Source organism: Grampus griseus, assembly GCF_964374135.1.
Source record: "Grampus griseus genome assembly, chromosome: 12".
Lineage (NCBI taxonomy): Eukaryota > Metazoa > Chordata > Mammalia > Artiodactyla > Delphinidae > Grampus > Grampus griseus.
The window spans coordinates 17,350,477-17,377,381 of NC_139006.1; the positions used below are offsets into that span (position 1 = coordinate 17,350,477).

The 26,905-nt window shown below is 52.6% G+C and overlaps 1 protein-coding gene across 3 annotated transcripts in view; it reads right to left on the bottom strand.

Annotated features, from left to right (window-relative positions):
• Positions 1-4,763: 4,763 nt before the first annotated feature.
• Positions 4,764-26,905, bottom strand: part of UBE3B (ubiquitin protein ligase E3B) — a 57,458-nt gene continuing 35,316 nt past the window's right edge. For all 3 annotated transcript variants that reach the window (XM_082668228.1, XM_082668226.1, XM_082668227.1), the window contains exons 18-28: positions 26,040-26,139; positions 21,473-21,592; positions 17,094-17,270; positions 16,858-16,968; positions 14,808-14,945; positions 14,385-14,450; positions 12,482-12,540; positions 9,940-10,122; positions 9,353-9,464; positions 7,830-7,922; positions 4,764-6,942 (exon numbers count right to left, since the gene is read on the bottom strand). In XM_082668228.1, the coding sequence (XP_082524354.1) occupies positions 6,751-6,942; positions 7,830-7,922; positions 9,353-9,464; positions 9,940-10,122; positions 12,482-12,540; positions 14,385-14,450; positions 14,808-14,945; positions 16,858-16,968; positions 17,094-17,270; positions 21,473-21,592; positions 26,040-26,139 (1,351 nt within the window). In that variant the 3' untranslated portion in view covers positions 4,764-6,750. The remainder of the gene's footprint in view (positions 6,943-7,829; positions 7,923-9,352; positions 9,465-9,939; positions 10,123-12,481; positions 12,541-14,384; positions 14,451-14,807; positions 14,946-16,857; positions 16,969-17,093; positions 17,271-21,472; positions 21,593-26,039; positions 26,140-26,905) is intronic.

The following is a 26,905-nucleotide window of genomic DNA, read 5'->3' on the forward strand; positions in this document are numbered from 1 at the left end:
TCAGGGGGACATTTTTGGGTCTCCAATTTACAGTGATCTCCAGCTAAAGACCTCTAAGAACACACCCACGCCCGTAGTTGAGCAAAGTCGGATCGACTGTCCTGTTGCAACGAGAGAGCACACAATACAGAGAGCCGCGGGGTGTTTCAGGAACAGGGTGTTAGAAAGGACCTAGAGGATTTGGGCTTGTGTCAGGTCCTCTGGGGAAGGTTCAAGGAAGCAGGGGTAGTTCTATGACGGGGTGTCCTAATAAACCTCTATTAGGAGGGAGGAATGTGTGAGGCTAAAGCTGCAATGGAACACTGGAGGGTCAGACAGGCACAGCCCCCAACCTGTGCGAGGGGCCAGGGGAGTGACAATACGAGGGCAGGGCACCCCTTATCAGGTGCACTCCCAAACCCAACCCTGCCTTTTAGCTCTTTAGCTGGGGACCTGTGCAGCTGTGCAAACTGTCACTTCTGGTTTTACCAGGACTCAGGGAGACTGAGCTCTGGGGTCCTCAGCAAGTCCTGAAAAATGCTGCAGGGCCTTATTTGCAAGGTGGGTGCAATTTTGTCTGTTTCCTTCAGCCTCCAAGAGGGTAGGTGGGACAGGGGACAGCAGCAGACACAGCGGGCTCTGGACAAGGGACAGAACAGCCCCTGGGGCTTCCCTCAAGCTTGGCCCCTTGGCTAGAAGGCTCTCCCACGCCCTCTTCTGCCTGCTCAAACCAGGTAAGGGCTCTGCAGTGTGCAGACCTGGGTTCAAATCTTGGCTCTGCCGTTTACTGATGCTGAGACATCGGACAAGGGGCTTATCATCTCTGAACCTCAGTTTTCCCAGCTGTGAAGTGAGCATCCTAGCAGCACCACGCTGGAGACAAGTGATGCCGTATGTGCTCACACACGTCCTCCTTGGATTAGTTACGCCTCTTCCCCCACCCCATATCGAGCTCTGCAGGGCAGGGTGGTGCCCACATTTTTCTCTCTGTACCTCCAGCACCGAGCCCAGCCCAGAGCATAGTAGGTCCTGGCTATCTATCTGTTAGATGAATGGGCATGAGCCTGAACTCCCTGGCAGTATGGCTTCCTGGGCCAGCTCCTGGCTGGGACACCTGCCAGCTGCCAGGCCCATCTGGCACCATTGTTAACGGTGACCAAACCATCCACGCTGCACAGCAGACTCCATGCGGCCCTGCACTGCCCCACTTGGGTGATGGTCCCTTCCTTGGACAGCGTCCCTGGGTGGGCCACAAGCAGGGTGGGGAGTCAGTGGGGCCAGGCCCAGAGGGAAAGCGAAAGGACCATGGAGCCTGACGTCTGGAATAGGTGTCCAGAGCAGCCCAAACTGTCAAGAGGACAAAGTGTCACTGTGTCTCCCCGACCTGTCTCTTTCTGCCTCTAACTTCAGGCTCCCCGGCCTCCCCTGGAAGCCCCTCCCCTGCAGCCCCCCTGGGTCTGTTTGCACCCCCTAGGCTTTGCCACCTCCAGCGCCCCTCACGGCATGGGGTGTCCTGCACAGACCGTTCCCCTTGGCGGCAGTGCTAGTAGTGGTGGAAGGGGGACCTCCGTGGTCTCACAGACGCAGGGCCAAATCTCGCTTCTGGCACTTCTGAGCTGTGTGGTCTCATGCAAGCGAACCCACCTCTCTGAACCCGTGTCCTCATCTGCAGAACAGACCAGTTACGCTCCCAGGGCCCAGGGTCCCCGGGTGGACTGAACGTGACCACTTGTGCAGAGGGCTGAGCGCAGTGCTGGGCTTGGGCGAAGGCCGAGGGATGGCAGCTACCATCACTATACTTATGGTAGGACGCTCCCACTCCCGTCCTTGGTGATAGATGTGTTCTAATTCCCACCGTCCACCACCTTCACACCTTCCGTCTGGCTGCTGCCTCTGCCCCAAATACCTCCCTTCCCATCTCTGAAGTGGAAACCCTCTAAGTGAAAATGAAAGAACACCTCCTTTACGGCCCCCTCCTGCCTAAACAGATGTGACCCTTCTTCTTTGACCCCTGCACACTACTTGTTACCATGACGATGCTCTTTAAGGCACGACTCACTATGCCCAGTTCTTGGATAAGAAGAGAGAGGTTGGCGGAGGTGGTCCAAGCTCCTGCAGCCGATGAGTGGCCGGGATGGGCCTGGCACCTGTGTCTGTGACCCCACAGTCCATGTTTCCACCCCAGCTGTTCGTGAGGTTCTCAGGACAGATACCACCATCGCTGGGGTGATTTTACTGATGAGGGAAGAAGGTTCAGGGAGCTGGAAACTTACCCAGGGTCACTCAGCTTTTGATGCCAAGTTCAGGGTCTTAGCCTGATCGCTGGGGCTTAGCGGACGACACTCCAGCCCTTGCTCCTCTGCGTGGTCTGCGGCGCAGTGCCCCAGCCAGACCAGCTGAAGCAGCATCTCCCTGGGGACTCGTGTGCACGTGAGTGTTTTCGACGCTCTGCTTTGGCTTCCTCTGTGGCCCAGCTTCAGTGGGGTGTCTTCTGCTGTTGCTGGGGGGATCCCTGCAGTCTGGCTTCTAGGTGTAGGGTCTGTAAACTGACAGACCCACCCCAGTCCCCCCAAATTTCCAAGAGCTGAGAAAACCACAAAGGGAATGCAGCTGTGAGTCCTGGGTTGGGGAGATGCCTGGCCTGAGTGTGCGGGGAAGCGCAGAGCTCCGCCAGGGCTCGGGCAGAGGAGGACCTGCACCCCTGGGGCTGGGCTGAGCATGGTGGAGCCCAGCTCCTTGGGGTCCTGCGGACGCTGACTCCGACTCCTCCGTGGCACGGTGAGTGCCGCCCGCCTACTTAATGGAAGCCCAGGGAAGCGAGGGGCCTCACCCACAGCCTCCCAGCTGGCGGGAGGCAGAGCTGGAACGCGAACCCAGTTCCAGATGCTCCGAAGCCCTTGCTCTCTCTAGCGTCCTCAGTTAGAGCTGCACTCCACCAGACTCGGGAGTCAGCTGCCACCTGTTAAGCACACGCTTGTAACAAATGTTAACCATCACGATGATTATAATGAGAGGCTGCTTCATTCTGACTCCATGCTCCAAAGGCTGGAGAATACCGTGGATCCCGTCTGGGCCTCAGAGCAGCCCCTTCTCAGCGTTACTCAAGTGTCACACTGTGTGGGAGTGTGGCTGTGTGCACATGTGTTGGTTGGGGGATGGGGGGCACAAGCCTGGGAACACCTGGGCCAGGATCCTCTGGCTGACGTGCTCTTGCTTGTGTCCTTTCCTGCTCAGCCCTGCGCCGCAGGCAGTGCAGAGGAGGGCGTGTGCTTCTCCCCACTCTGCAGAAGCTCCACAGAGATCACAGAGGACCCTCCTCCGTGTCATCTCTCTTCATCCTGCTGTGACTGTCGGTAGCACCAGAAGCTACTCTGGAAGCCTGGCCAGAGCCCGACGACCAGGTGCGGGGGCAGCCCGGGTTTCGCAACGTGAAAGGTGAGGAAGGGCAGGAAGAGGGCTGACATCTGAGTGCTGACTCGTGCTGGGTGCACATCACGCCACTGAGCTCTGGCCACCCCCGTGGTGGCACCAGGACTCCCGGAAATGCACACAACCAGGCTGCCCCATAAGAATTAGAGCAGGAAGTGAGGGACCGGGTTTGCACACGTGCCTCTGTTTCTTGGAAAAGACACAGAATGAACACTTTCCACAGTTCTCCACCAGCTCTTATCAATTTAAGACATTTCCAGGAAATAAGACTTCAGCCTAAGGGGGGCCCTGGGTCTACACGTTAGCCAGGCTTTAGAGACAACCCGCCTGTCTGTACCTCTCACAGTTAGCAGCGTGTATCGGCTACATCAGCAGCACAAACATAGGCTGATGGCTTTGCTGGAGTCAGAAACAGTGCTGACCTGTGTTCCTCCAACTGCGTTCCACCTAAATATTCTTAGGCACCTGCAAGTTCTATCAGTGTATTGAATTGTCCTCATTTTAATAGTAATGGAAAACACCCCACTTGTTTTCCCTAGTTATAAAGACAAACTTTCTGTTTGCAGTACTAACTTGTAATTAAAAGCCAAAATATCACAGGATAAGGCTTTAGTTTTTTAGGTGGGTGTGTCCCACACTGGAGGCCACTGATGGATTTGGGGGACTCTGCAGAATGTTTTTCCTTTGCAGGATATAAATGCTCTGTGGGAGGGAGCCTGGCATATGCGAATTCCTCTTGGGAGCCCAGGTGGCCCAACTGGCAGGCTTTCAAGACCTCTCTCCTGATGCTCAGATCCTCAGGTGCCCCCAGGACAGGGGAGGCAGCAAGAACTCACGGGAGGAGCTGGAAAGACTGGCAGGGTTGAGATGGGCTTTCTGCTGGGTGTAAACCTGGTCTTGTGTAACAGGAAGAGACAGGGCTGGCGTGTCCTGCAAATGCGACCCTCAGTAATGGAGGAAAGCCGAATACACCCAGATTAGCTGGAAAATCTTACTTTGAGCACTTCTGAATTATCTGGATTTTTTTCAATAAACACCTGTCACCATTTTACGTTACCGTGGAAGGCATGTAATCCAGGGTGGTGGCTGCCTCTGGGAAATGCGTGAGAAGGATGGGGAGCATGCAGGGTGCCTAAGGGGGCTTTAGCTTTACCTGAAAGGTGACACACTGTCCAGCACTGTTGACCCTGGTGAGGCAGTGAGCCTCGGCTGTCTGCTGCATCATCCTCTGTGTCTTCTTCCCGCTGTGGAAGCCTGCACGCCCTTTAAGCCCCAGATGCCCCATCCTGAGCTCTCCAGGCACTCGGTTGCAAAGTGCTCCTTCCCGACATAAAAAGCAGAACAAAGCCACTGTGTGCTGAGTACAAATTTAATAAAGCTTTTGTTGTTTTAATCCGAAGTTATCTACGAAAACAAGCTCCACCCCACAACTTTTCAGAGCCATCAAGAGCCATCGAGGTGTCTGTGAACACCACCTAGAAAAGCACAGACTCAGGGTTTCAGATAGTGCAATACTTCCAGCTGTTGAAGTTAAATGAAATGACAAACTACCCCCCCTCGTCAGAAGAACAAAGTCGATGCTGGTGCTTAGGAACCCACTCTCTCTGCATCCCACACTGGCAGACCCCTAGGAAATAAGAATCAAACCTCTTAGTGCAGGGTGACAATCTTTTAGGCACCAGCATAAATGTACCCACCTGCCCAGAGCACAACACGCACATTTAAAAGGAATTTCCCAAGGAATCAAGTGTTTAAAGATAGTGGCAAGTCCACAGAATTGGAGATTACTGACAAATCTTAATAATAATAAGAGTAATAAATTCCTATCTGTCTTTAAATTCCTTGCCGTCTCCCCATCAAGGTAAAACACGTGCTCTGTTTTGTAGGAGCCTGGGGCTCTAACATGGCCAAACGTGAGCCTGGGCAGGATGCCAGCACCTGGCTGAAACCCTCTGCCGGAGGCCATGGAGACAGGTCCTGCCCGCTTTGCCACCAACATGAAGGTTCTTTCTGGAAGGTGTTTTGCTATGTGGAAGAGAGCTGTGAGTCCTCTGCCGGCTCCTGGCCTCTAGTCTGGCTTCAATCTGGCTGGTGGGGATGCACTGGGAGTGTGGTGACGTGGGCGAGGTGGGTGGCTGTCCACACAGAACAATAACATGGCTTCTGCCTCAATTCCCTGGATCTAGAGTACAGTTCTCGTGATAAAGGTGAAGAATGACGGCAGAAGAGTGCAATGGGTTGGAAGAGAAAACAAAGTGAAAAACCCCAAACCAAAAAACCCGGAGGGCCCGTAAGTCTCCTCAGCCTCATGAGCCTCCGTCAGTGCAAAGGGCTCCCGGGTTCCCAGTGCTGAGGAAGGACGGGAAACAAGACCCAAGTTTCTTGGGACTTTTACAATCTACAGAGTAAAGCCACTGCCCAGATGGGACAGGTACCTTCAGCTGGTGTTTGTTCCTCACTAGACGACAAGTGTGGCCAACAAGCAGGGGAAAGGCAGCCGCCCTCCCCAGGAATCAGCAGGCTTCGAGTAACAGCTAGCGCCTTCTGGAAACGGAGCTGCTCTTAAGGAACGACGGGTTTTTTCTCCCAAACCCGGGATGCCAACGTGAGTGCCCAAGACGGGAGCAAGCTAGAAGGGGCTCCCTGGCAGCCCGGCTGCTGAGGACCCGGAGCATCTGAGGTGAGAATGGGCAGAGGACCGCCGCCGAGTGGAACTCGTGGCTCTGAGGTGGGAGCAGCACCCTGAGCTTCCAGTGCTCCGTGGTCTCACCGGCAGGCACCTCTGCTGCCCGGGGGCAGGTGGGCCTGGCTATCTGGAGAGAGGCTGCTGCGGACGGGACGGAGGCTGAGACTCTGCAGGGTGCATAGAGGCTTGGCGAGGCCTTACCTGAGTAAAGAGTTTTCAGAAACGGAAGGGACGCATCTCACGTTAGGTCGGCTTCATGCATTCAGGCCCACGCCCTGAAAACCACTCCGGAGCCTTGGTGTTCCTGGGACTTGTTCATGCATGGCTCGCTCAGAAAGTTAAGGAACAGAAACTCACGAAAAGACCAAATTAACAAAAAGAGAAGCCCCACTGCCATCACAGGCCTCGGCTTCAGGCCGCTGTAAAGTAGGAAAGAAGGACCAATGCTGGCGGAATCTGGAGGTTTATTTTCAACACCCCCTTCCTGTTAGTGTCACCTGGAGAGTGCTGGGTAGCTTTGTCACGTGCATCCAAAGTTCTTGAGGCCACAGGGGACGTCTTATGGCTATAGAGAGGGTCTGGGGGCCACCGTGCCCTGGCGCGTCAGTCGTGCTCCCAGGGGAACGCCGCCTCTTGGGGCTGAGGGTGGCTGGGAGCTAGGAGAGCTCGAAGCCCGTGTTCATGCTGATGGCGTAGCGCAGCTTCTCCCGCAGGACGCTCTTCTTGCTGTAGTTGGGCAGCTTGAGCAGGTTGAAGCAGGTGGAGGAGGTGGGCAGGCGGCCACCTGGCTCCCGCTTGCGGATGGTAAAGAAGCCACGCAGGACGCTGCCCAGGGTGTCGCCAGTGTCCTGCAAGCACATCCCACAGCCTCAGGTTGGGGGGGCGCCTGGGGAGAGGGCTGGACTGGCCCCCTGTGGAGGACAACCAGCCTGGAGAGGTGGGTGCACAGAAGCAAGCCTGGCTCCTGGGGTCCTGCACGGCGGAAGCCTGCATGAAGCAGCAGTTGGAAACAGGACCTCTGGTTTAACTGCTAACCATCGGTAAACCAATGTGCAAAGAGCCGGAACACTGTAAAAACGTTATGGTAACAAACTCCTTCCTGACCTTGCCAGCGCTGCGGCCTGCGACAGACCGTAACTTGGGGCAGCCTTCCTTAAGTAAGGTGGCTGAGGGTCGTCTAGTGTCACCTAAGAGGAGGGATCAGCGTGAGGGCGGTGGCATCGTGGAAGGCAGCTACACTCAGAGGCCACTGGGTTTTTGTGGGGATGAGAAACTTATAACAACGGCTACCATCTGAGCACCCACTGTGGGTCAGGCTTGTGGCACACAGAACATGATAACCCCTAGGGCGTCCACTCTCCCTCTGCAGAGGAGGGAATGAGGCCGCGTACCCAGGTGTGCACAGCCGGCAGGTGGAGGAGTTGAAGCCTGCGCTTGTCCAATTCCTGAGCCCACGTTCCAACCCCTCTCCCACACTGCTGCTCAGACCTGTACCAGCAGCTACGAAAAATGCCCCGCAGGTATTCTTCCCTGAGGGAGTAACGAGGAAGGGACCTCCAGGAGAGCTGAGGCCCCAAAGTGGCCCACCTGTGCTCCTGGCCCGAGAACCGCGACACCTCCTCACCCGGCCAAGGAGGCTGGCTGCCCGCCCTGTGGATACGACTGGACAAGCGCCCCACCCGGTAGGTGCAGCAGACCTCACCAAGAGGGGCCGGCTCTTCCCCAGCAGCGGTACCTGATCATCCGACACTTCCACACAGCGGATGGAGAAGGGAGGCTTGAGGTAGGCAAATCCCAGGAGCGGGGGCCTGGAGCAGCTGGTCACAAACTGCAACACAAAGCAGGGCCGGGAGTCAGAGTGGGCCTGGCTGACGCCGCCCTCAGGGAGAGACCACTCGACAAGAGCACCGGAGAGGGAGGAGCCGGGGGGCCCGCTAAGCGTGTCAGGGGGAGGCCTGAGCTGAGGGCCGAGGCCAGGGGCACGCAGCACACCACCAAGCGTGAGTGCTCGCTCTGCACCTGCCTTGCCGCTCGGCTTCTTCGCCACGCAGAGGATGTGCACGCGGGCCTGCTGGGTTGCCGGGCAGCCCCTGTGAGCTTGGTTCCTAATCTCCTCTCAGCACGCTAACAAAAACCAGGCCTCAGGAGCCAGCGGGGCTGAAGGCAGACCAAGGTACTGGATGCCCCAAATGGGGCCTGTGGGCAGCCAGCCTCGCTTCCTTGCTACACTCTTGGAATTCCTTGCATTTTCCAGATGGTAGCTCCTGTGTCATTTCCCAAAATGACTAGTCCTGCCTGGACAGAGGCATCTACCCACCTGGAAATCCAAGTGATTAACCTGCACAGGGAAATCCTAAGAAACCGTTTGCTTTCTTTAGTTCAACATTAGCCCAACGCTCTCCCTTCTCCAGGGGATCTAGGGACCTGCTACTTACAACACCAAGCTGTGCTTCAAAACTCTGTGTCAGGCTGAGTGTTTAGGTCTTAAAATAAATACTACCATTTAAACAATGTCATGAATGGTAGTGAGATTCCTGAGACGATCCAAAACGTTTATGTGTCATGCTTCAGAAACGGTTTTTACAAGAAGTATTGACAAGATATATCACTATCCTAATATCCTGTATTTTCCACCGTAAAGAACGCAGCAGCGGATCCTACTTAGAAGCATTTCCACACCGTGCTGTGTCCTCTGTGAACCCGAGCTCAGCTAATCACACCACAGGTGCTGTGTGACTCGACCCGTTTGAAGGGTGAGGAAACAGACGCAGGTGAGTCTATGCCCCTCCTAGTTCAGGCTGATCAGGCCTGCTGCCCGCTGCCAGCCAGAGCTGGTCCAGGGAGGGAGGGGTGGTCAGTCTCCTGGGACAGGAGGAGGATTGGAGGGCAGGAAGAACCTTGGGGCTCTGCTATCACTATATTTAAAGAAAGTACAGTCACATTCTCTCCTGTACAACAGTTCTGTGGCTTCCCCCTGGCTCTGGGGCTGTCTGCAGCCACAGAAAAGGGCAGGCACAGGGCAAGGAACTGCAGGTGTGGTGACAGGCCACCCAGAGACATAAATATGCCTGCTGTGAGGGGCACCGACCACGTGGTTAGGAGAGACCGGCTTTCCTCTTTCTAGGAGAGGGGGGTAAGCAGCTCAACAGGTTGGCAGAGATTGTTATGCCTACAAGAGGCCCTGTTGGAAAAACTGGTTCTCTTGAGAATCAACTTCTGGAATTGGCCCCCTGCACGTATAGATAACATATGAAATACCTTCAGAAACATGGCTCTCTCGTCGGGCGTGAAGTCAGAGGCCAGGATATCCCAGAGCCAGATAATGACCCTGTGACTTCCATGGAAACCACCGTAGTACACTGTGTGCTTCCTGAAAACAATGCAGACAAGGGCTCAACCACACATTCTGATGGGCGCTTACAGACAAAGGCAGGCATGGAATTTAGACAAGCGGCACAGCAAACTCTGGCCAGCCTGGGTGACGACAAACTTCTGTTAAGCCAGAAGTTCGTGCCTTAGTAACCCCAGGTTCCGGAAGCTCAGTGGGTGGAGCGTTGCATTGTAGGCCCTGTTGTTTCCCAGCAGAAGCTGACAGGAGACCCTGCACCACTGTTTCCTAGGACTTTGGAGAGCCCCACGGGCCTCAAGCTCTGCTTCTGCTTCTCAGTCTCCAGGCAGACAAGGGCTTGAGCTTTTCTTCCAAAGCAACTCACCCAGAGATCAGGGAAGAGGAGTCCATCTGGAGACAGGACCCTGAAAACTCTCCAAAAGGAACCCAAAAAAGGAGCAGCTTGCTTTCTTGGAGGCCTAAGAATTTCAACCTTGCCCCTGCACTCACTCCTTACTTTAAATCTTCCAGATCGATCTCAGCATTGTCCCCGGAGATGAGTCGCTGTAGCTCAGGGGTCGAGAACATCCGGGTCCACTCAGGTTTGATGATGGAACGGAATCCACTAATGAGGGCAGCTGTCTGGTTCTTGATTTGAGTGTGCATTCGAAAGTGGGCCATCAGATGGATGTAGCTAATTCTGTTGCCAACAAGGGAAAACAACGGAAATTAACAGGACAGGGTGGGCAGTTGCTGACGCGCTGAAAGATGAGTCCAGTCAGTTCTGAACCATTTTACAAAAACACAAATAGCACCAGAGCACTTCACCAGAACAACGGCGATGAGGATGACAGCCCTCCTGAACGGCCCACGGTGTGCCACTGTGAAAGCGTTAGTGTCAAGGGCGTCACCTCATGCACTCCTCGGGAAAGCCAGTGGGTCAGACGTTGGGGTAACCTCACTGTCAAGAATCAAAGTGAGGCATCTCCAGCTAAGGAGAGGGCCCTTCTTTGGACAAAGGGACTTTTATTTAACTTCATCCTTTTGGACATAAACCAATTAAGATACTGTTCAGTCCTCCAGAGAAAAACTGTTTCATGTTGAAACTTCAACCAAAACCTTGCTAGACTGGACAAGGAGTCTAGGCCATGAGAAGGTAAGGCTGCTGAAAGTTTTAACCACACGCAGCTGGCTGACGATTAGGCTTAATGAGGAAGTTGGAGCACTAACAACGGTTCCCAGCAGCCGGTCTTCCAGGTCTGCTTTCACCGACACAAGCAGTTCATCTGCAGCTGCACAGCACAGTGCAATGCTTCTGCCCAGGTGAAATCCCTTTGCACAGGCTTGCCAGCATTGCTGATTTCTTAGCAAACCATTTATTCAGATGAAAGAATGTGAGCCCAGCCCAGGTGCAACTCTCAAAATTCCAAATTAGTACAGTCCAAATAAATCTGTTTTACCCCACGATGCTCAGATCTGAGTTACTGACCTGGAAAATATGCCTATTTAAAAAAAGCTTCCAGTGGCAAGCTTGCACACTGATATACTTAAATATGATTTTTTTCTATCACTGCTATTTCTTTCATGTACTCGTTGAAGCAGGTGACTAATACTGTTCCATTTTACCAAAAGAGGGAGGGAGCCTCGGAGACCTTCCCATCGAACACCCAGGAAGTGCAAGCTCAAGTGTCTCTGCAGGAGCAGGTCCTGGTGATGTCTTTTAAGAGTCTGCAGGACTGAACGTCCTTGCCCTTACACTGGGGTTTTATGCTAAGAACACGTAAGAGTTAGTGAAATGACTTTCCACGTAGGTTTCCAGGCAGGACAGAAACCTCACTCCAACCCAGGCTGTATCAACCCACCTCCACTGGCTGCTGTACATACGGCTCCTACCATCGTCCCCGTGCCATGCCTGGCAAAACAGGGCCCATCCGAGGGTAACATATCTGATGATGGTGAGATCACTGCTCTCATTTATTAAGGGCCTCCTTTGAGCCAGACATCCTGGAAGGTACTTTACATGCATTCTCATGTGAAATCCTCTGAAGGGATGATTACAGGCACACGGTGGGCAGGCTCAGGGCCCACCCTGCTCTCTGACACCCCCAGGCAGCTTCCACCCACCCTGTGGCCCCTGTACTTTCTGTCACTTTAAGGCCCCGTGGCCAAGAGTCAAAATGGGTGTATTTCAATCATGATGAGAATTGGGTCTGCTCTCCCGACTATTCTGACAGTCTAAATAAAAGCTCCCCGAGTGCGTGGACTGACTGATCCGACCCGAGAGGGACACGATGCTTGGGGACACTGGGCTGTGAGGTGCATCTGATCCAAATGACTCACCGGGTAGGACTAAGCTCTCGCTTGTCACTGAAGAGAGTGATGCTCAGATTAACAGTTCAGATGCTCAGCTGAGCCTAGTGGCAGGAGATTGACAGACTCACAAAAGGGCCAATATCTACCCCTTGAGCCGGGTCCTACCGTTTAATTAGGTGAGGACAGGGCTGGGTGGAGACATGCATGCAGGGGTTTTGCTTTGAGGGACCATTGATGACAGATTCCTAAAAGCCTGTTATCTGTGACAAGAGCTGCTGGGCCTCAGGGTCTCCCCACGTCCAAGGACCTGCCTGCTGCATCTGACTTCATCACTGTGTCTTCTCAAGAACAGTGTTTTATACAACTGCCACACACCCTCATTCTAAAATGATCAGCCCCTCCAAGGAGTCTTTCCACCTCTGTGCCCTCTGGGTTCAGGACTTCGTGCCCGACCGGCTCAGAACCCATCTGTCTGCATCTAGAACCGTCATTAAATTTCTAGGAACACCACAGCCTGGGTGCCTCTGACCTTAGAAGTGCTACTGCAAATATAAATTGTCAATTCTTATTTTGCAAATCGAATTTAATACGATTTCGGCCTATGAACTGTAACCAGTAAATTCCATTATGATGTTTATGGCCTCTTTCTACTTCAATTTATCTTAATAAATTCTCAAAGTAAGCCCAGAGAGCCAGAATGAAGTCTTTTCAAGTGGTGACCTTAAAAATCTAATTGCCATACTCACTTGTTTTCATTTGTAACAGGAATGGTCTTCCCTCCAGGAATCAGTTCATGGCAAACAAGCTGGGGGAGAGGAAGGGGAACAATTACTCAAGAGAATTCTAATGAGAAAATAAAGCTTCCTGAAGATGGAAGGGCCTGATGCCGACATCCATAATAACAACAGAGGAAGATGAGACATGTTTGGGAACAATCATTTTCACAAAAAGCCAGGGCTTAAATATCAACAAGCCGGCCCTGCATGATCAATATGACAGGTTCCTTCCCATCTGATCCTCGTACAAACGTGTGTATTAAGGCCCCGGGGTGTTGTGGAGGGGAACGTGTTAGCAACGAAGAGCACAGGAGGACAGATAAATAAATGCTGGTACAACCATACCTTGGAATACAGTGGCGCTATTAAAAAATATGATGAAAAAGTATATTTCTTGAAAAGGTGGGGGGGAAAGAGCAGATTATATAACAGCAGTCAAGGTATGCAAAAAATTATATATGTGCCCAGGGAGAAAAAACCTAAAAAGGCTCAGGCCACATGTTAACAGTGGCCCTCTCCAGGCACCAGCACTATAGGTGGTTTCCACTTTCACCTTTATGCTTTTATTGTAGCTGAATTTTTGGTTAGAAGTTTGCATTATTTTTATAGTCAGGACAGAAAATTAAGAATGTCGGGAAGAAGTCTCAAAATTAAAGATTAAAGTCTCTGATTAAAGATTCAAAAACGCTATAGAATCAACTGCTTTCCTCAACTTCAAGAAGTCCTGTGGTCGCCTAAAAATCAAAGAATGCATCATTTCAAAGCTAATTTTAATAGAAATTCTACTAACATAATATACTGTAACTCTAGAGACCTGGAAAGGAGTAACGGTGCCCTCTAGTCCCACTGCTATCAACATCTCGGGGCTGACGCCGCAGGATGTTAAAGCTGGATGGCCCTTAGGAATGCCCAGCCAGGTGTTTCCCACAATAGGTTGCAGGGAACTCCTGATCTGTGCACCACCATCTGGAGAATCTCTCTGTGAGGTGGTGTGCCCTCCCTGAAAGAGGAGTTCTGTGACCAAATGAGCTGGGGAAGGTTGAGGTTAACACAACCACAGCAGGTTTCTTTCTCATGGGCTTCTTAGGGCCCTGACGTGCCAGCGTGCTCAGTGGTTCTTCAGGAGGAGGACAGGGCGTGCGGTCTAGAGGGCGTCTGGTGACACTGGTCCCAGCAAGGACTAATTCGGCAAATGGTATTTTTTGAGATAAGGAAAGTGTGGCTCAGGGAGACTGAGTGACCTCGCTGAGGCCCTGGGAAGTCGGCCCTGTACTACGAGCTCCAGAGCGGCCCTAACACCACATGCACACTGGGGCTCATGCAGGGGTCCGGGGATGCAAATGGAGGGACTGGGAGCCCTGCAAGGGAAATCAGGACAGAGAAAGTCCGGGGGAAGCCCCTCTGCTGCCACAACTTCAAGGGTCTTTTTTCCCGGCTCTGCTCTCCATGCCGAGGAGGAGCAAGGACAGGGCTCTGTTAGAGGCACACCCTGTCAGGTGGTTCCTTCCCCATGTCTCAGTCATGATCCTCTGGAACAGCTAATCCTCACCATGGTAACGAAAGGCAGTGTACAAAGTAGGAGTCACAGCTTCCATCAGAAATGACCCCAAAGTGCCCTGGAAGCAGAGCAGGGTCTCGGTGGGAGCTCTCTGGGTGGCGAGCAGGCCAAGGCCAGGTCAGCTGGGAAGGGGAGGGGAGCGCCCTCCCTCCTGGCAGAGTGGCAAAGGGGCTGGGGAGGCAGAGGAGAAGGGTGGACAGACAGACAGACACAGCCCCAGTCTGTGGGTCTCCTGGGGAAAACACCCAGACTAGGGCAGGTCTTAGGAAGCCAAAGTGGGGAGGGGGAACAAGGTTCAGCCAGAGGCCCACCTACCTGACCCATGACATCCTCATCATATGACAGTGTCAGGCCCAAGTCAGCAATGTCCCCATCGTACCGCTAAAGCAACAGAGAAAGGGACAATGTAGGGGCCAAGGAGTGCTACATCCTTGAAGGTTTTAACACTCCCCGCCTATGACATCGGCTTGGGCAGCTACCACTGTGGCTGCCGTACAACTTGAAACAAAGGAAAAGGCCACTCGTCACCTGGAGGAAGGAGGCTGTGAGCATCAGTCCCGGGAGGAAGTGCTCAGGCAGGGACACGAGGCCCTGCAGTGGCTAAGGAGTGTGCCACTTCACCACAGCAGGAAATCCCACTCCACCCCACGATGACGGGGTAGAGCTGAACCCCACGGGGCGTCACTTGGCTGAGTTCACACCGGCACTCAGCTAAGCCATGCCGCCTTCCACACTGACCTTAATGGAAGTGAGGTTTTTATAGAACTCGGAATCCAGAGAAGGCAGTTCATCCACAGAGCTGTAGAAGACACTGTGGTGGTGCCCGAGCAGCTGGCTCAGGAAGAAGGATGCAAAGGGCACGTCCACCACAATTCCCTGCCAGAGAGGAGACAGGAGCTGCCACCTGCTGCCCAGCAGCCCGTCTCGGTGATCTCATCCAGGGCGGCTCGGGCTGCAGATGGGGCTCCGAGGGCGCCAATGACATCTCTAGACTTCCTAAATTTTCAATCTGGAGAGCGATACATCCCTACCACCTAAACACAGTCGAGCGCCTCCTGGGGACATTACCACATAGTGGTTAAGGGCCCAGGCTTTGCAGCGGCACAGCTCAGGGATCGCACCTCAGCTCCGCTGCTGCTAGACCACGGGGCATTGGCTTTATCATCTGTAAACGGGGACCAGAAGAGCCTCAGTTTTAAGGGTTAAACGAACAAGGTGGGGCAAGTTTCCAGGAGGAAGGGATAGCTGGGCAGGAGGCCTTTAGTACAAGGCGCACAGGTGCCCTCCAGGGCTGGAACACAGGTCTGTCTGGCCCCAGCACGGGGTGTGAAGGAGGGGGTGAGCGAGAAGGCCAGGGAGGCAAACAGGGCAGATCAGGAAGAGCTCATAAGCCTCCTGGAGTCTGGTTTCTATCCAGAGGGCAGCAGGGAGCCCTGGGAGGGCTCTCCGCACGGGTACTTCCTGTGGGGAGTGGCCTGGAGGCAGGGACACAGCCCGGAAGCCCTTGCACAACGCCAGGAACTTCAGACAGACTGTACTGGGTGGAGAGAGGTGTGCGGGCTGGAGAGACTGAGAAGGGAGAGCCAATCAAACCCCACAACGGGCCTGTTCTGAGGACGAGTGTGAAGTGAGTTAACACAGGCCACTCCTCATCAGGACCCAGGAGGTCCTTATTGCCAGAGAGGGAGGAGACGGAGACTAGGCCCAGGAAGTGGGGGAGGACATTTACAAAGCGAGGAAGTGGTGTTTTTCAGCTGGCCCAGCCTCTCCTGGGTCTCATCACAGCTACACGCTCAAAGGAAAAACACGGCATATGCCCAGGCAGGGCCTCATGGTTTTTTTTTTGTTTTTTTCGTTTTGTTTTGTTTGTAAAAAAGAGGAATCAACTGAGAAATTGTCTCCATTTTGCAGATGTGGAAACAGAAGCACAGAGAATGAGCCCAGGCCACCCAACCAGTCCAGGGCAGGAGGAGGCCTGGAGGGTGCTTGGACTCACATGGGGCACCTGACATCATCACAGCAAGGGCTGAGGCCCTGGACCGGGGCTGTTTACACAGAGAGAATGATGGACTAGAGAGTATGTTCACCCCACATGACCTCCTCTCTCAGCCTGGCCCGCTATAGCTTCTTTGCCTCTGGAAGGCATCCTGGCCTCCCTGGGCTTTGTGATGGGTGTGACACGAGCACTGCTCAGGTGGCGGCCGCTGGGGGTGAGGCAGGCTGGGGAGGGACTGGTCTCCTGTGGCTCTGGAGTCCACTGTGAGGCCACAGGGACAGGCTGCTGATGAGCTGAAGCTGGAGCGTTACTTCCTTCCTGGGGAGCAGGATCCTCAGGGCAGGGGGTAAAGCGCCACCTGGAAGCAGTCCTGCCAGTTGGTGGGCTCTCAGGGGAGAGGGACCAGGAGCTGGGAGGGCTCGCCCAGAGCCTGCAGAAGGCCACACCACCCCGGCCCCATGACACCGGGAGCAGAAGCTCAGACACCCTTCCTCCTAATAACAGTGAGGATGGCAGCTCCGACTTCCCCCGTGACCAGCTGCCAGCCACCGTGGGAGATGTTTACCTGTATTACCTCATTTACCACCTGCAGCAACCCAATAACGTAGCTCTACTATCCCCGCTTCACTGACAAGAACACGGTTGGTGCTGGTTCCCGTCCCTCTCTCCTCACCTTTATCCTTGTGACAGGCAGTTGCCACTATGTACCTGATCACTTACATGTATACGAAGCCCACAGTACTTAGAACATTTTATTTTCCATTCCTGTTCACTGGTTCTTAACGTGCCTACCTCATACACAGCTTTCCCCAGCATCTTGCCCACAAACTCAAACAGCTGCAGGTAATTCTCATGAATGTAGGATGTGGGCGAAGGGTAGAGTCTCTCGTCCCCACTGGTCGTCTGCAAGGCAAAAGGACGGGTAGGGACCGGGAAGTTAAATGCCTTGCAACAAGCAAGGCCTTCACTTCTCATCTGTCACCTCGAATCTGGCTGCCGTCAACCACGCTCTCGTGCCCTTTAAATACCTTGAACAGGTTGAGCGCTGGGTCAAACACCCTCTTGATGATCTCTTCTAAGAACTCCTTGAAAACACCGTCTTGATCAATCCCTGCCTCGTCCACCCCGAGGTCGTTGACAAACTTCACGCGGATGACGCCCTTCATGGCGTGCTGGGAGAGCTGCCGAAGTTGCTCGTAGCCGTCCTGCCAAGGGCAGAGTTACCGCCCATTAGGAAGCCAAGGCCCTCTGCATAATTCAGGGCTCCCTCCTCAAAGCTCCCTCTCCTCTGTGGGAAGCATTCCCAGTGTAATTACTAAATGTGTCAGGACGCACGGGTGCATGACGAGAGCCAGCAGTTTTCACCTGCTTCTAGACGACAGCCTGTTAAAAGAAAAACTCATTCTGGGGATGTGACTTTACCACTCTTTGGCAAGGGGAGGCTGCCCTCAGGAGGATGCAGAGCAAGGAGATGGAGAGATCAGACAAGATGAGTCACAACAAGCTCTCGGTCATCAGACAGGACGGAAGACGCTGAGACAAGATGAAAGCTGTAAGATGAAAAATCAGAGGAGCCCCCCACCACTCAACTCCTGGTACCTTTCCCCAGATCATGAAAGGCTGTGAGTCATGCTGGAAAATTCAGGTTATATCCTGAGGGCGCTGGGGAGCCACAGAAGAGTTTAGGCAGAGAGTCACATGGCTGGCTTTCTGTCTTAGGAAGATTTTTCTGTTGGAAGCAAAGCAGAGGGATGGCAGGGAGCAGGGAGATGGGTGCCAGGAGTGCCGCTGGGCCTGGAGGAGGGCAGAAGCGGTGGGAAGAGAGGCCTCAACACCTCCGGCTTGCGGTCAGCTCCCTTGAGACACGCAGCCACTGGGTATGTCTCGCTGTCCAGAAAGCTAGGACATGACTCTGGAGCTCTCCTGCTAAATCATCGTGCACGGTCTATCTCTTGATTCTGATCTGTCGAGGCCTTCCTGGCTCCAGAGCCTGTCCTCAAATGTATTCCTGGCAGGTGGGTGCTGACGGGCAAGCTGCTTAGGCTTTCATTTCAGAGCAGTGATTATAAAAAACCATGCTTAGAACACGATAGGGCCCAGGGGGGAGTACTTTGGCCCAGCCTGAGAGGCCCCATAACCAGGGTCAAACCGATGTCTTTAGATACTGTCACAGAACAGGTTACAAATCAGCTGCCATGTCCTATTGTGGCCACCCCACGTTCCTCCCCTCAGGCACAAGTGCAGTGCTCTCAGATGCTCTGCTGACATCAGACAGGCCATCTCCACAGCACCCACTCACCTGCCAGTCTGGCTCCTTGTCACAAAGCAAATGAGGCCAGTATGGCAAGACCCGTTTTGGGGAACGCTTGCTGCCTTCCTGCCGATCGTGTTTTCCTTGTGCTCACCTACTGATGCAAAGGCCTGTGCCATGGTGGCTACCCATCTTATTTAGAAGTTAGGTTCCAAAGTTAGTGAGCAGGGAAAAAAACTACCTCTGAAGTCCCCTAAGTCACCTGAAGGAATAAGAACACGGTTTTGAATGCACAATCCTGAAAAGTACTTTTTTATGCACATGAAATATGAAAATCATTAAGTTAGACAAAAAGGAGAGAAAAACAGGGAGTCACCAGGCAGCTGCTGCAGCATTTCAATCATTCTGCCTAAATGTAAGGTAATTATCTTGGCACTGAGTGGGGACGGGGAGAGAATTCTAACATGCCCCTGCCTGCAGGACTTCCTCCATTCTGCTTTAAAATGATGGCTCCCTAACCTTAGCATGTGTTAGGAGGTGTGTCAGAGTCATGCAGATTAAACGAGATGGTCCATGTGAAAGCTCTTAGCAAGTGGTCAAACTCATGGCAGGTGCTCCAGGAATGTCTGCTGGACTCAAATCTCAGTTTTGCTGCGTCAGCCCCACTTTAGCCTCCCCTTGAAACACTGTAGAGAGGAATGTGCTGCCCACCTCCTCTGACATACTTCCTATTGCACCCCACTGCCCTCTCTGGAGAATTCTGTATCTGTGCCCCAGGGGAAGGTGAAAGGGGGACTGGGCGTTCCTCTTCTTTTCTGCATCTCAAAGAGCGGATGCACAGAACACTGAAGGGGAATGGGAGAACTGGCTTCCAGGCCCAGCTCTGTCACTGACACCTGAGTGACCTTGAATTCCTCTGCCTCAGTCCTGCCTTTGACGGGGTGAGGGGAAAGGGATGAGCAAGGGTGTGTCCACAGCTCCTTCTAGTTCTGCAGTGCTGGTGTTCTGGCCCCCGTTCACCCCTGTGAGGAGAGGCCTTCCTGCAGGACTTTGGACCATCACCTGGAAGCCTAATACACAAGCCTCACCTTCAGTACAAACCATAAACAAGGCGACAGAATAAAGGCCCAGGATATCATGGGTCAAATATCGGCTTTTTGATGCCCCCTTGTGTCCTAATCAAGCAAAGGCGACTGGGCTCTCAAGTTCTGATACCCAAACCACTGAATCGTGAGAACTGGGGTAACTGAATCAATGACCCTCTCTCCTTCCTAATTCAGTACGAACACCAGTGATCAATTTCATGACAGGATCTATCCCAATGGAACGTAAAGAGGAAAATGGACTTTGCCTAAAATCTAAGACAGAAATCCCTCCTTTGACGTCCCTGAGGGATGTGTTTAAACAAGCTGGCCCAGGGTAAGCGGGTGTCTGGTAAATCTCCCAGTGACACTTGAGGAGGGTGTCGGGGATTCTGTCACTCTCAGGAGACACCACAGTTTCCACCACCCAGACTCCCCGTTGTGCTGGCCACATGGGAGTGGGTATGACGGACGGTGGGATGGAGGAGTTTAAGAGACAGGAAAGGTGCATCTGGGTCCAACAAAGAAAGTGCTGGAGAAGTGAGTTCCTACAACACAGCTGGGCCTTTTTTCCTTTGAGTCAAAGCAGAGGTTGCAAACTGGTGGCCAGCAGGTTGAATTTGATAGGCAGACAGGTGTTATCTGACCTTCCAGGTACTTTACAAAACCTGACTAGTTCACAACACAAAGGATCTGTGGATTTCACACAAAACCCTAAATTTTGGTCCTTTCTTAACAAGCCGGAGCATTATAGAGCCCAAATCTCCACAAGGCAATACTCAGGTGGCCTCTTAGAGGCATGTGCTCTCCACCAGCCCCAACACTGAGGCTGGTTGTCAGTTGTCATTTATCAACTCACTTGTGAGGTCAGTCCAAGGGCTGTGCTTCAAGAAAAACGGGAGCAAGCAGTGGAAGTGGAGAATATTTCTATTCATTTAGCATGCAAACAAAACGCCCCGTGCCGAGACACTCTCAGCGAGCGCTACTCATCTCCATGACTGGCAGGGCCCCTGGGGGCACTTATAGTTCTTATCCTTAGTTTTCAGAATGTCAAAATCATCTGTTCACCACCTGCTGCCTTTCCCCGGCAGCTTTCAGTGTCAATCACCAGTGGTCAGAGAACTTAAACAAGTTCTCCAGGAGCGACAAACACAGCACAAATGCCCCGAGGCAGAAATGAAAACGTGTGCGGAGGAAGGGCTGCTGCCAATGCCGTTTGCTGGTGGCTGGCGATGCGGCCCCGGGCTGTCCGGGATCCCCTGACTGTTCTACGCTGCAGAACATGCCGATGAGGAACTGTGGCTGGAGTGTGATGAAAGGCAAGAGAGCAAGCATGGGCATATCAACGAAGCCAAGCCGCTCCTGGGAATGGGGACACGGGACTCAATCACCATACGCGCACATACGCTGCACAATGCCGGAGGAGCGTGCGGCAGGCACGATGCAGACACTGCAGGTGCGTGCTTTTATTATGACAATGTTCAGGGTCTTGTTCCAGCAAAATCAACATATCATGACAACTTCCTGACATACGGAGGACAGTGTCCTGAGGACAGGCACCTATTTCAAAGTCACACAAAGTCGCTGCATGGGAGGAACCCTGGACGCTGGGTTTGGCATAGGTGGGCCACTTCACGTGCAGCTCCTAAGTTTATGTCCAAAAAGAGCGTGTAGCTCTGTGATCGATGTATTTCCCAGGATGGCTCAGTAACTTAACACCCGCACTCCAGCCTCCACACTCACAGCTGGGCGGCTGGGCAAAGCGCCTGCCAGGACAGACAGAGTCTGCACAGGTCTAAGCGTGTCTGTCCTCATTTCAGAGGCACAGAGTGTTGGCCACTCTCACCTCGTGGGGTAAAGGGAGGGAAATGCTGCGCTGGGGTCTCCAGAACTGAGGGCGTGCTTAATCAAGCAGTGCTCAGAGCAGCTGGCAGGACAAACAGGCCCTTCCTGCACCCACAGCCTTGGCTTCAGTGCCATTAGATCAAGGAGTGATAAGAACAGTTCAGAGGCAACAGGTCACCCACTAGAAACCCTACGGTTTACAGAGCGCACTTTGCAACAGGCTTCTTACCTCCAACATCCGGGACCGGCGGATGGTAATGTGAGTGACATGAGGGGAGGCAGAGCTGGTTTCCACAAGCCCCAGTCTCTCCTTCTCCTTGGTCACCATGTTTCGGAACAGGAGAACTCTCTGAAATGAGCAAAGGTGAGACCGATAAAGGGGTCAACAACTGAGGATCCCCTAAAACACACTGTACAAAATTAATGAAATGTAAGCACGTGAGAGGCTCCCAGAATGGGATGCTTTGATGTGTGCTACAGGTTAGAAGTGTTTTGTGAGGACAGTAAACTTCCCCCCAAATGCTCTTGGGAATTAGAAATATAGCTGAATACATGCCAAGGGGAAAGGTTCCAGAAAGAGTGGTCTGGCTGCAGCCAGAGCCCAGCTAAGAACAGTCTGGGAGAAAAATCATTCTCCTTGTTCAGTCAATAATCCACCGTAAAAACCTTGCGGCAGCACGCATTACAGAGGGTGCTTTATGTAGCCGTGCCTGCTTTAGAGGAAATCAATAGCATGAATTTAAAACACAGAAACATTTCAAAGATATATATATTTTGCTGTCAGAAACGTGTAAATGACCCTACAGTATAAAGGTCCCTGACCTTTCCACCTGCCTCCTCTGTCTCCTCAAGCACATCGCAGTCCCAGTAATATTTCTCAAGGATCATTTAAATAGAACCCTCTTGCATTCTCAAGATTCTGACAGGCTCCTTAAGGAGAGCATTGACCTTTGGCCCCATCCTGTAATAGCACTCAAATCATGTCAGCGGAATGAACGAATAACTCCAACCTCAGCTGTTTTTCTGAAAAACGGAAATCTCCCCAAAGTCAAGAGCATTGTTAAATACAAAAAATAACAGCCACTAGTAATAACAGTAGTAGTAAGTAGTAACAGCCACTAGTAATAACAGTAGTAGTAAGTAGTAACAGCCACTAGTAATAACAGTAGTAGTAAGTAGTAACAGCCACTAGTAATAACAGTAGTAGTAAGTAGTAACAGCCACTAGTAATAACAGTAGTAATAAGAGCTAACTATACACGAGGGGAGGCTACTGCATTTTCATTTGATCATTCTATTAGCTCCCTGAAGTAAATAAGGTGACAGAAAAAGCCACTGCCGACAACCTCCTGAGATGGGGGATGTGCTCAGTGGAGGCACTAGTCAGTGAAGGGGTGCCATGTGGCTGGTTTACAAGTCTAGAAACTAGGACTGAAGTGCCCTGAAAAACAGCAAAAGCTCTCAGGGCTCCTTGGCAACGCGGAAGGGAGAGCGCGGGCTGAGGACAGCGAGGGTGGCTGGAGATGCACATGCCGGGGACTCTCGCCTCTGCCTTCTGTGCTGGGGAGCTGGAGACGAGCACAGGTATTTAACTCACGGGGGGCCATGTGGCATGACTGCTTCCCGTGACCCCCAAGTCTTTAGCACGATCACCTGAACAAGGGGTGCTGTCTTGTGGAACTTGAGGCAGAAGATAAGCCTCCTGTCAAGGTTAATACTATATGGAGCAGAGACGGCGGACACAGAGGCAGAACTGCAGAGGTGACCACAAGATTGCCGGCCTCCCATGAATTGCAGAAAGACTGGATGGGGCTCTGGATTTCTGTGGGGCAGGGAAGAAGGTTTGGGGTAACTTTCACCAGCTCTCAAGGGGCTAGGAGACCTCAGTGAGCACAGTGGACATCTAGGTAAGGATCATCATCCCACTTTGCAGATGAGGAAACTGTCATGCAAGGTCACACAGCTGGTGCACGGGGGACCAGGGCCCATGCACAGACCACCACACTACCCACCCCTACCCACCACACGTGGCCCTAGGCCTTCTAGGCCAAAGCAAGAGAGAGAGAGAGAGAGAGAGAGGGAGGGAGGGAGGCCTTAAGTACCAGTCAGGAGATGAACTGCACGTAAACATGTAAAAGCAACATAAGAGAGTGCAGAGGATGAAGTGCTGCGTGTGTGAACCAGGCAGAGCTGAGACTTTTAAAAATATTAAGGAAAGCAATAAAGGCACTATAAGCCACCCACTCAGGTGGGATCAAGAATGAGGGAGAGGTTCGGTGTCTAGGGCAGATGGCATAACAGTAACAGATGAGAGAGACAACGCAGTCCTGGAGAGAGGCTTTCACCCCCTGTATGCCCCAGTAAGAACGTCACCGGAAGAGAACAGCACACACGCTGTGAAGAGAGAGGGGAAGCCTGAGACACAGAAAACATGCCAAGCCTCAGACACTATCCCAGGCCTGCTGGTGCCATCACAGGAGCAGGACAGGGGCCAGAAGCTGAAGAAGGGCCCTATTTTCCCAAGGGAGGCAATAGATTTATGAGCCAAGGACGAATGGCTCATAATCTTCATGACGTAGATCTTAAGCGCCCCCCACCCCGCCCTTGGTGAGGATTACCATACAGCCTGGACTCTTAAGTCAGGTCAGCTAAACCCAGAGCTTCCCAGACTTTCCTGTTCTCAGCACCCCTAACGGCTCAGTAATATTTCTTACTGCAACCTTAGGTCAAAAGAAATACCTAACAGTTCCATTTAGTAGACAGTTAAGTCCTAACAACTTAATAAGTGTTTATGTCCTAAGAACTTAGTAGCTGTATTTAAAAAATACGCATAAATTGAAATTTAAAATATTTTAATTTCATTTTTTTAAAACCCAGCTTAGCAAATAGGACATCATCGAGAAGAATGGAGAATTTAACGCTGACGCTGTGAACTCAAGCAAGTACTTCACACGGTGCCCAACAGATTTCACTGTGTTTCCCTCAAAAAATTAAAATATCCTGTAGCAACCGGGGTGCCCCAGCGCACCGTTTGTTAACTGCAGACACACAGAGTGGAGATTCCAGAGCAGACGCTGTGGGGACGCTGTGGGCCAGGGCTGAAGTCAGACACCCAGGAACGGGGCGAGGAGCCGTACTTTAAGTCAGATTCCACCAACCTGGACTAGACCCACGAGGTGAAGGGCTGGAACCCACTTCAAATGAGGACTGGCTGGAGAAGGGAAGGGCACCACCCTTGGAAAACAGACCACCCAGAAAGCAAACCGCAGAAGATGACACCATCCACTTTTAGTGGCTGTTCAAGGACAAAAGGGTAGAAGTTACAGGGAAGTAGATTGTGTAAGACAAGGAAGGATGTTCCACCACTGGGAAGACAGAAGCCATGCAATGGCCTGCTCTGCAAAGCTGCGCATCCTCTATCTGAGGCAGGGGCAGGGATGCCGCTAAGGGGCTCACGCACAGAGGGCGCGCGACTAAGTCATCTCCATGAGAGGCTTAGTTCTGTCTAAGCCTTCTGAGAGGCTCTGCTGTCAGGCGCAGTAAGAATTTAAACGGCCACATGTTTGTGAACCGCTGCTTGAGGGGAAGTAAAGAAGGGCAGCCACAAGTATGACATCAAGGTCAAGACAACACCAGAGAACAGTGAGGAGGACTAAGTAAGTCAGGAGAGAAAGGAAAGGGCACCTGTGGGTTCTAAGGAGCCTCCCCCCGAAGGAGCAGACATTTCTGGAGCGCTCACGACACACCAGGGACGCCCCTCATCTCCCGGGCACCCCTGCCGCAGCACCTGGCCCTTCCCAAGGTTCTCACACCCCGTGGCTCTGTATGCCACACACCCCAGTTCTCTTCCTTCCTCTGATCACTCCTCTTCCCGTGCAGGGCTCTGGCCTCCATCCCCGGTCTGCTCACTCCCTCTGGCTCCCTGACCACCTCAGCCTCATGCATGAATGCACCGAGGAGGTCGCAAGCCGTCCGCATGTCGAGTCCACCTCCAGCCCCGTCCTCTCTCCTGCACTCCAGACCCTCGAGGAGCCGCAGACACGTCGCCTGCTCCCGGCTCTTCCCAGTCCCACTCCTGCCTGTGCCCCCACCTCTGGGAATGGCCCTCTCGAGCAGCCAGGCCCCCAAGTCAGAAACCTGAGCATGCTCTGAATTCCTCCTCTCTTTCCCCCGGAGTGCCATCGTTCTTCAAGGCCCGGAGGTGCTACCTCCTTCAGAATCTCTTGATGTCATTGTCTTTCTACTCCCGTGGGCCCACCCGAGTTCAGGCCAGTTGGCCATGACACCTGCCTCTCGCCAGTCCTTCAGGCGACGGCCAGAAGGAATTTTCTAAAGCAGAGTTCTGACCAGGTGCCTCCACAGCTAAAAACTCCGATGGCTCTGGACAAAATCCACGCTCCCACCCTTGGGTTACGAGGCCCTTCCTGCTCCAGCTTCTACGAACCTCCTCAGCTTCATTTCTTGACTCCACCCGGCTCTCGCTTGGCACCACATTCTCTCTCACCTTGGGCCTGCAAGCACAGTCCGACTACCTGTGGAGTCTTCTCCTGAGCCCCTGCCCTGGGTGCCCACGGCATCCATCCCCATAGCATCCACCCCACACTAGCCAAATGGACAGTTCACACTGTCTTCAATCTCTGCACCCCTAGCACCTGGCATAACAGCTGCAACAGCATAAGAGCCAGTCAGCATCTGCGTTTACTGAATGATCGTTTTTATTCATTTCTAATAATCGCGATAACAAAAATGGACAGTCAGGAACTTGGTGGGAGGACCCCAGCTCTGAGTGCAACTCACGTTTTTGTGAGGAATGACGTGCGGGATGTACTGCAGGATCAGCTGAGCCCGTTTTCTGTCCTTGTCAAGTTCCTGGAAGAGCACGCTAGGTTTGAGATCCCTTAAAAACAAAGACATGGATTTGGGATAAAGAACAAGAAAACCATCCTCTAGTGCAGGGCTGGCCAGCTACAGCCTATGGGTCAAATCCAGCCTGCTGCCCATTTTTGTAAATAAAATTTTAATGGAACAGTCATACCCATTCATTAGGTACTGTCTCTACCTGCTTTCGCACTACAATGGCAGAGTTGAGGAGGTGCAACAGACACTGTCTGGTGTGCAAAGCCTGAAATATCTACTGTCTGGCCCTTTACAGAAAAAGTCTGCTAATCTTTATTCTAGTGCCACAACTCCAATAGTTACATAAGAGTTGATCTGTCATTGATTAAAAAAAGGTAGACATGATCTTATGTTTAGTTGTTGCAAGAGGATTTCCGTACCCAACCCCCCAACAAACCTAGCTGTGGTTTTTATCCCGCTAATTCTGCTCATAAAAACTGCCATTTAATGATCATAACCTGTTGCTTAGTTCAGCTGAAAGAACTTTTCTTTCCAGTTTGCGTGTGAAACATCTGCTCAATGCGAGCTCTGGCTGCCAACATTGAGCTCTAATCATCTTCAGCGTACTGTGTCCTAACAGAAGCAACTGCGAGGTGACCTGTCCTGACAGGTGCTTTATAGGGACATATGCAGATGAAAGGACAAGATGAAGAAGACGGATCAAGTCCTCTCTGCCCTAAAACATAAGTGCTGAGCATCAGGCCACAATGGTCCCAGCGGCAAGACAGAGGGACTCCAGCCTCCGTAAACCCCCTTCCCACCCCGAG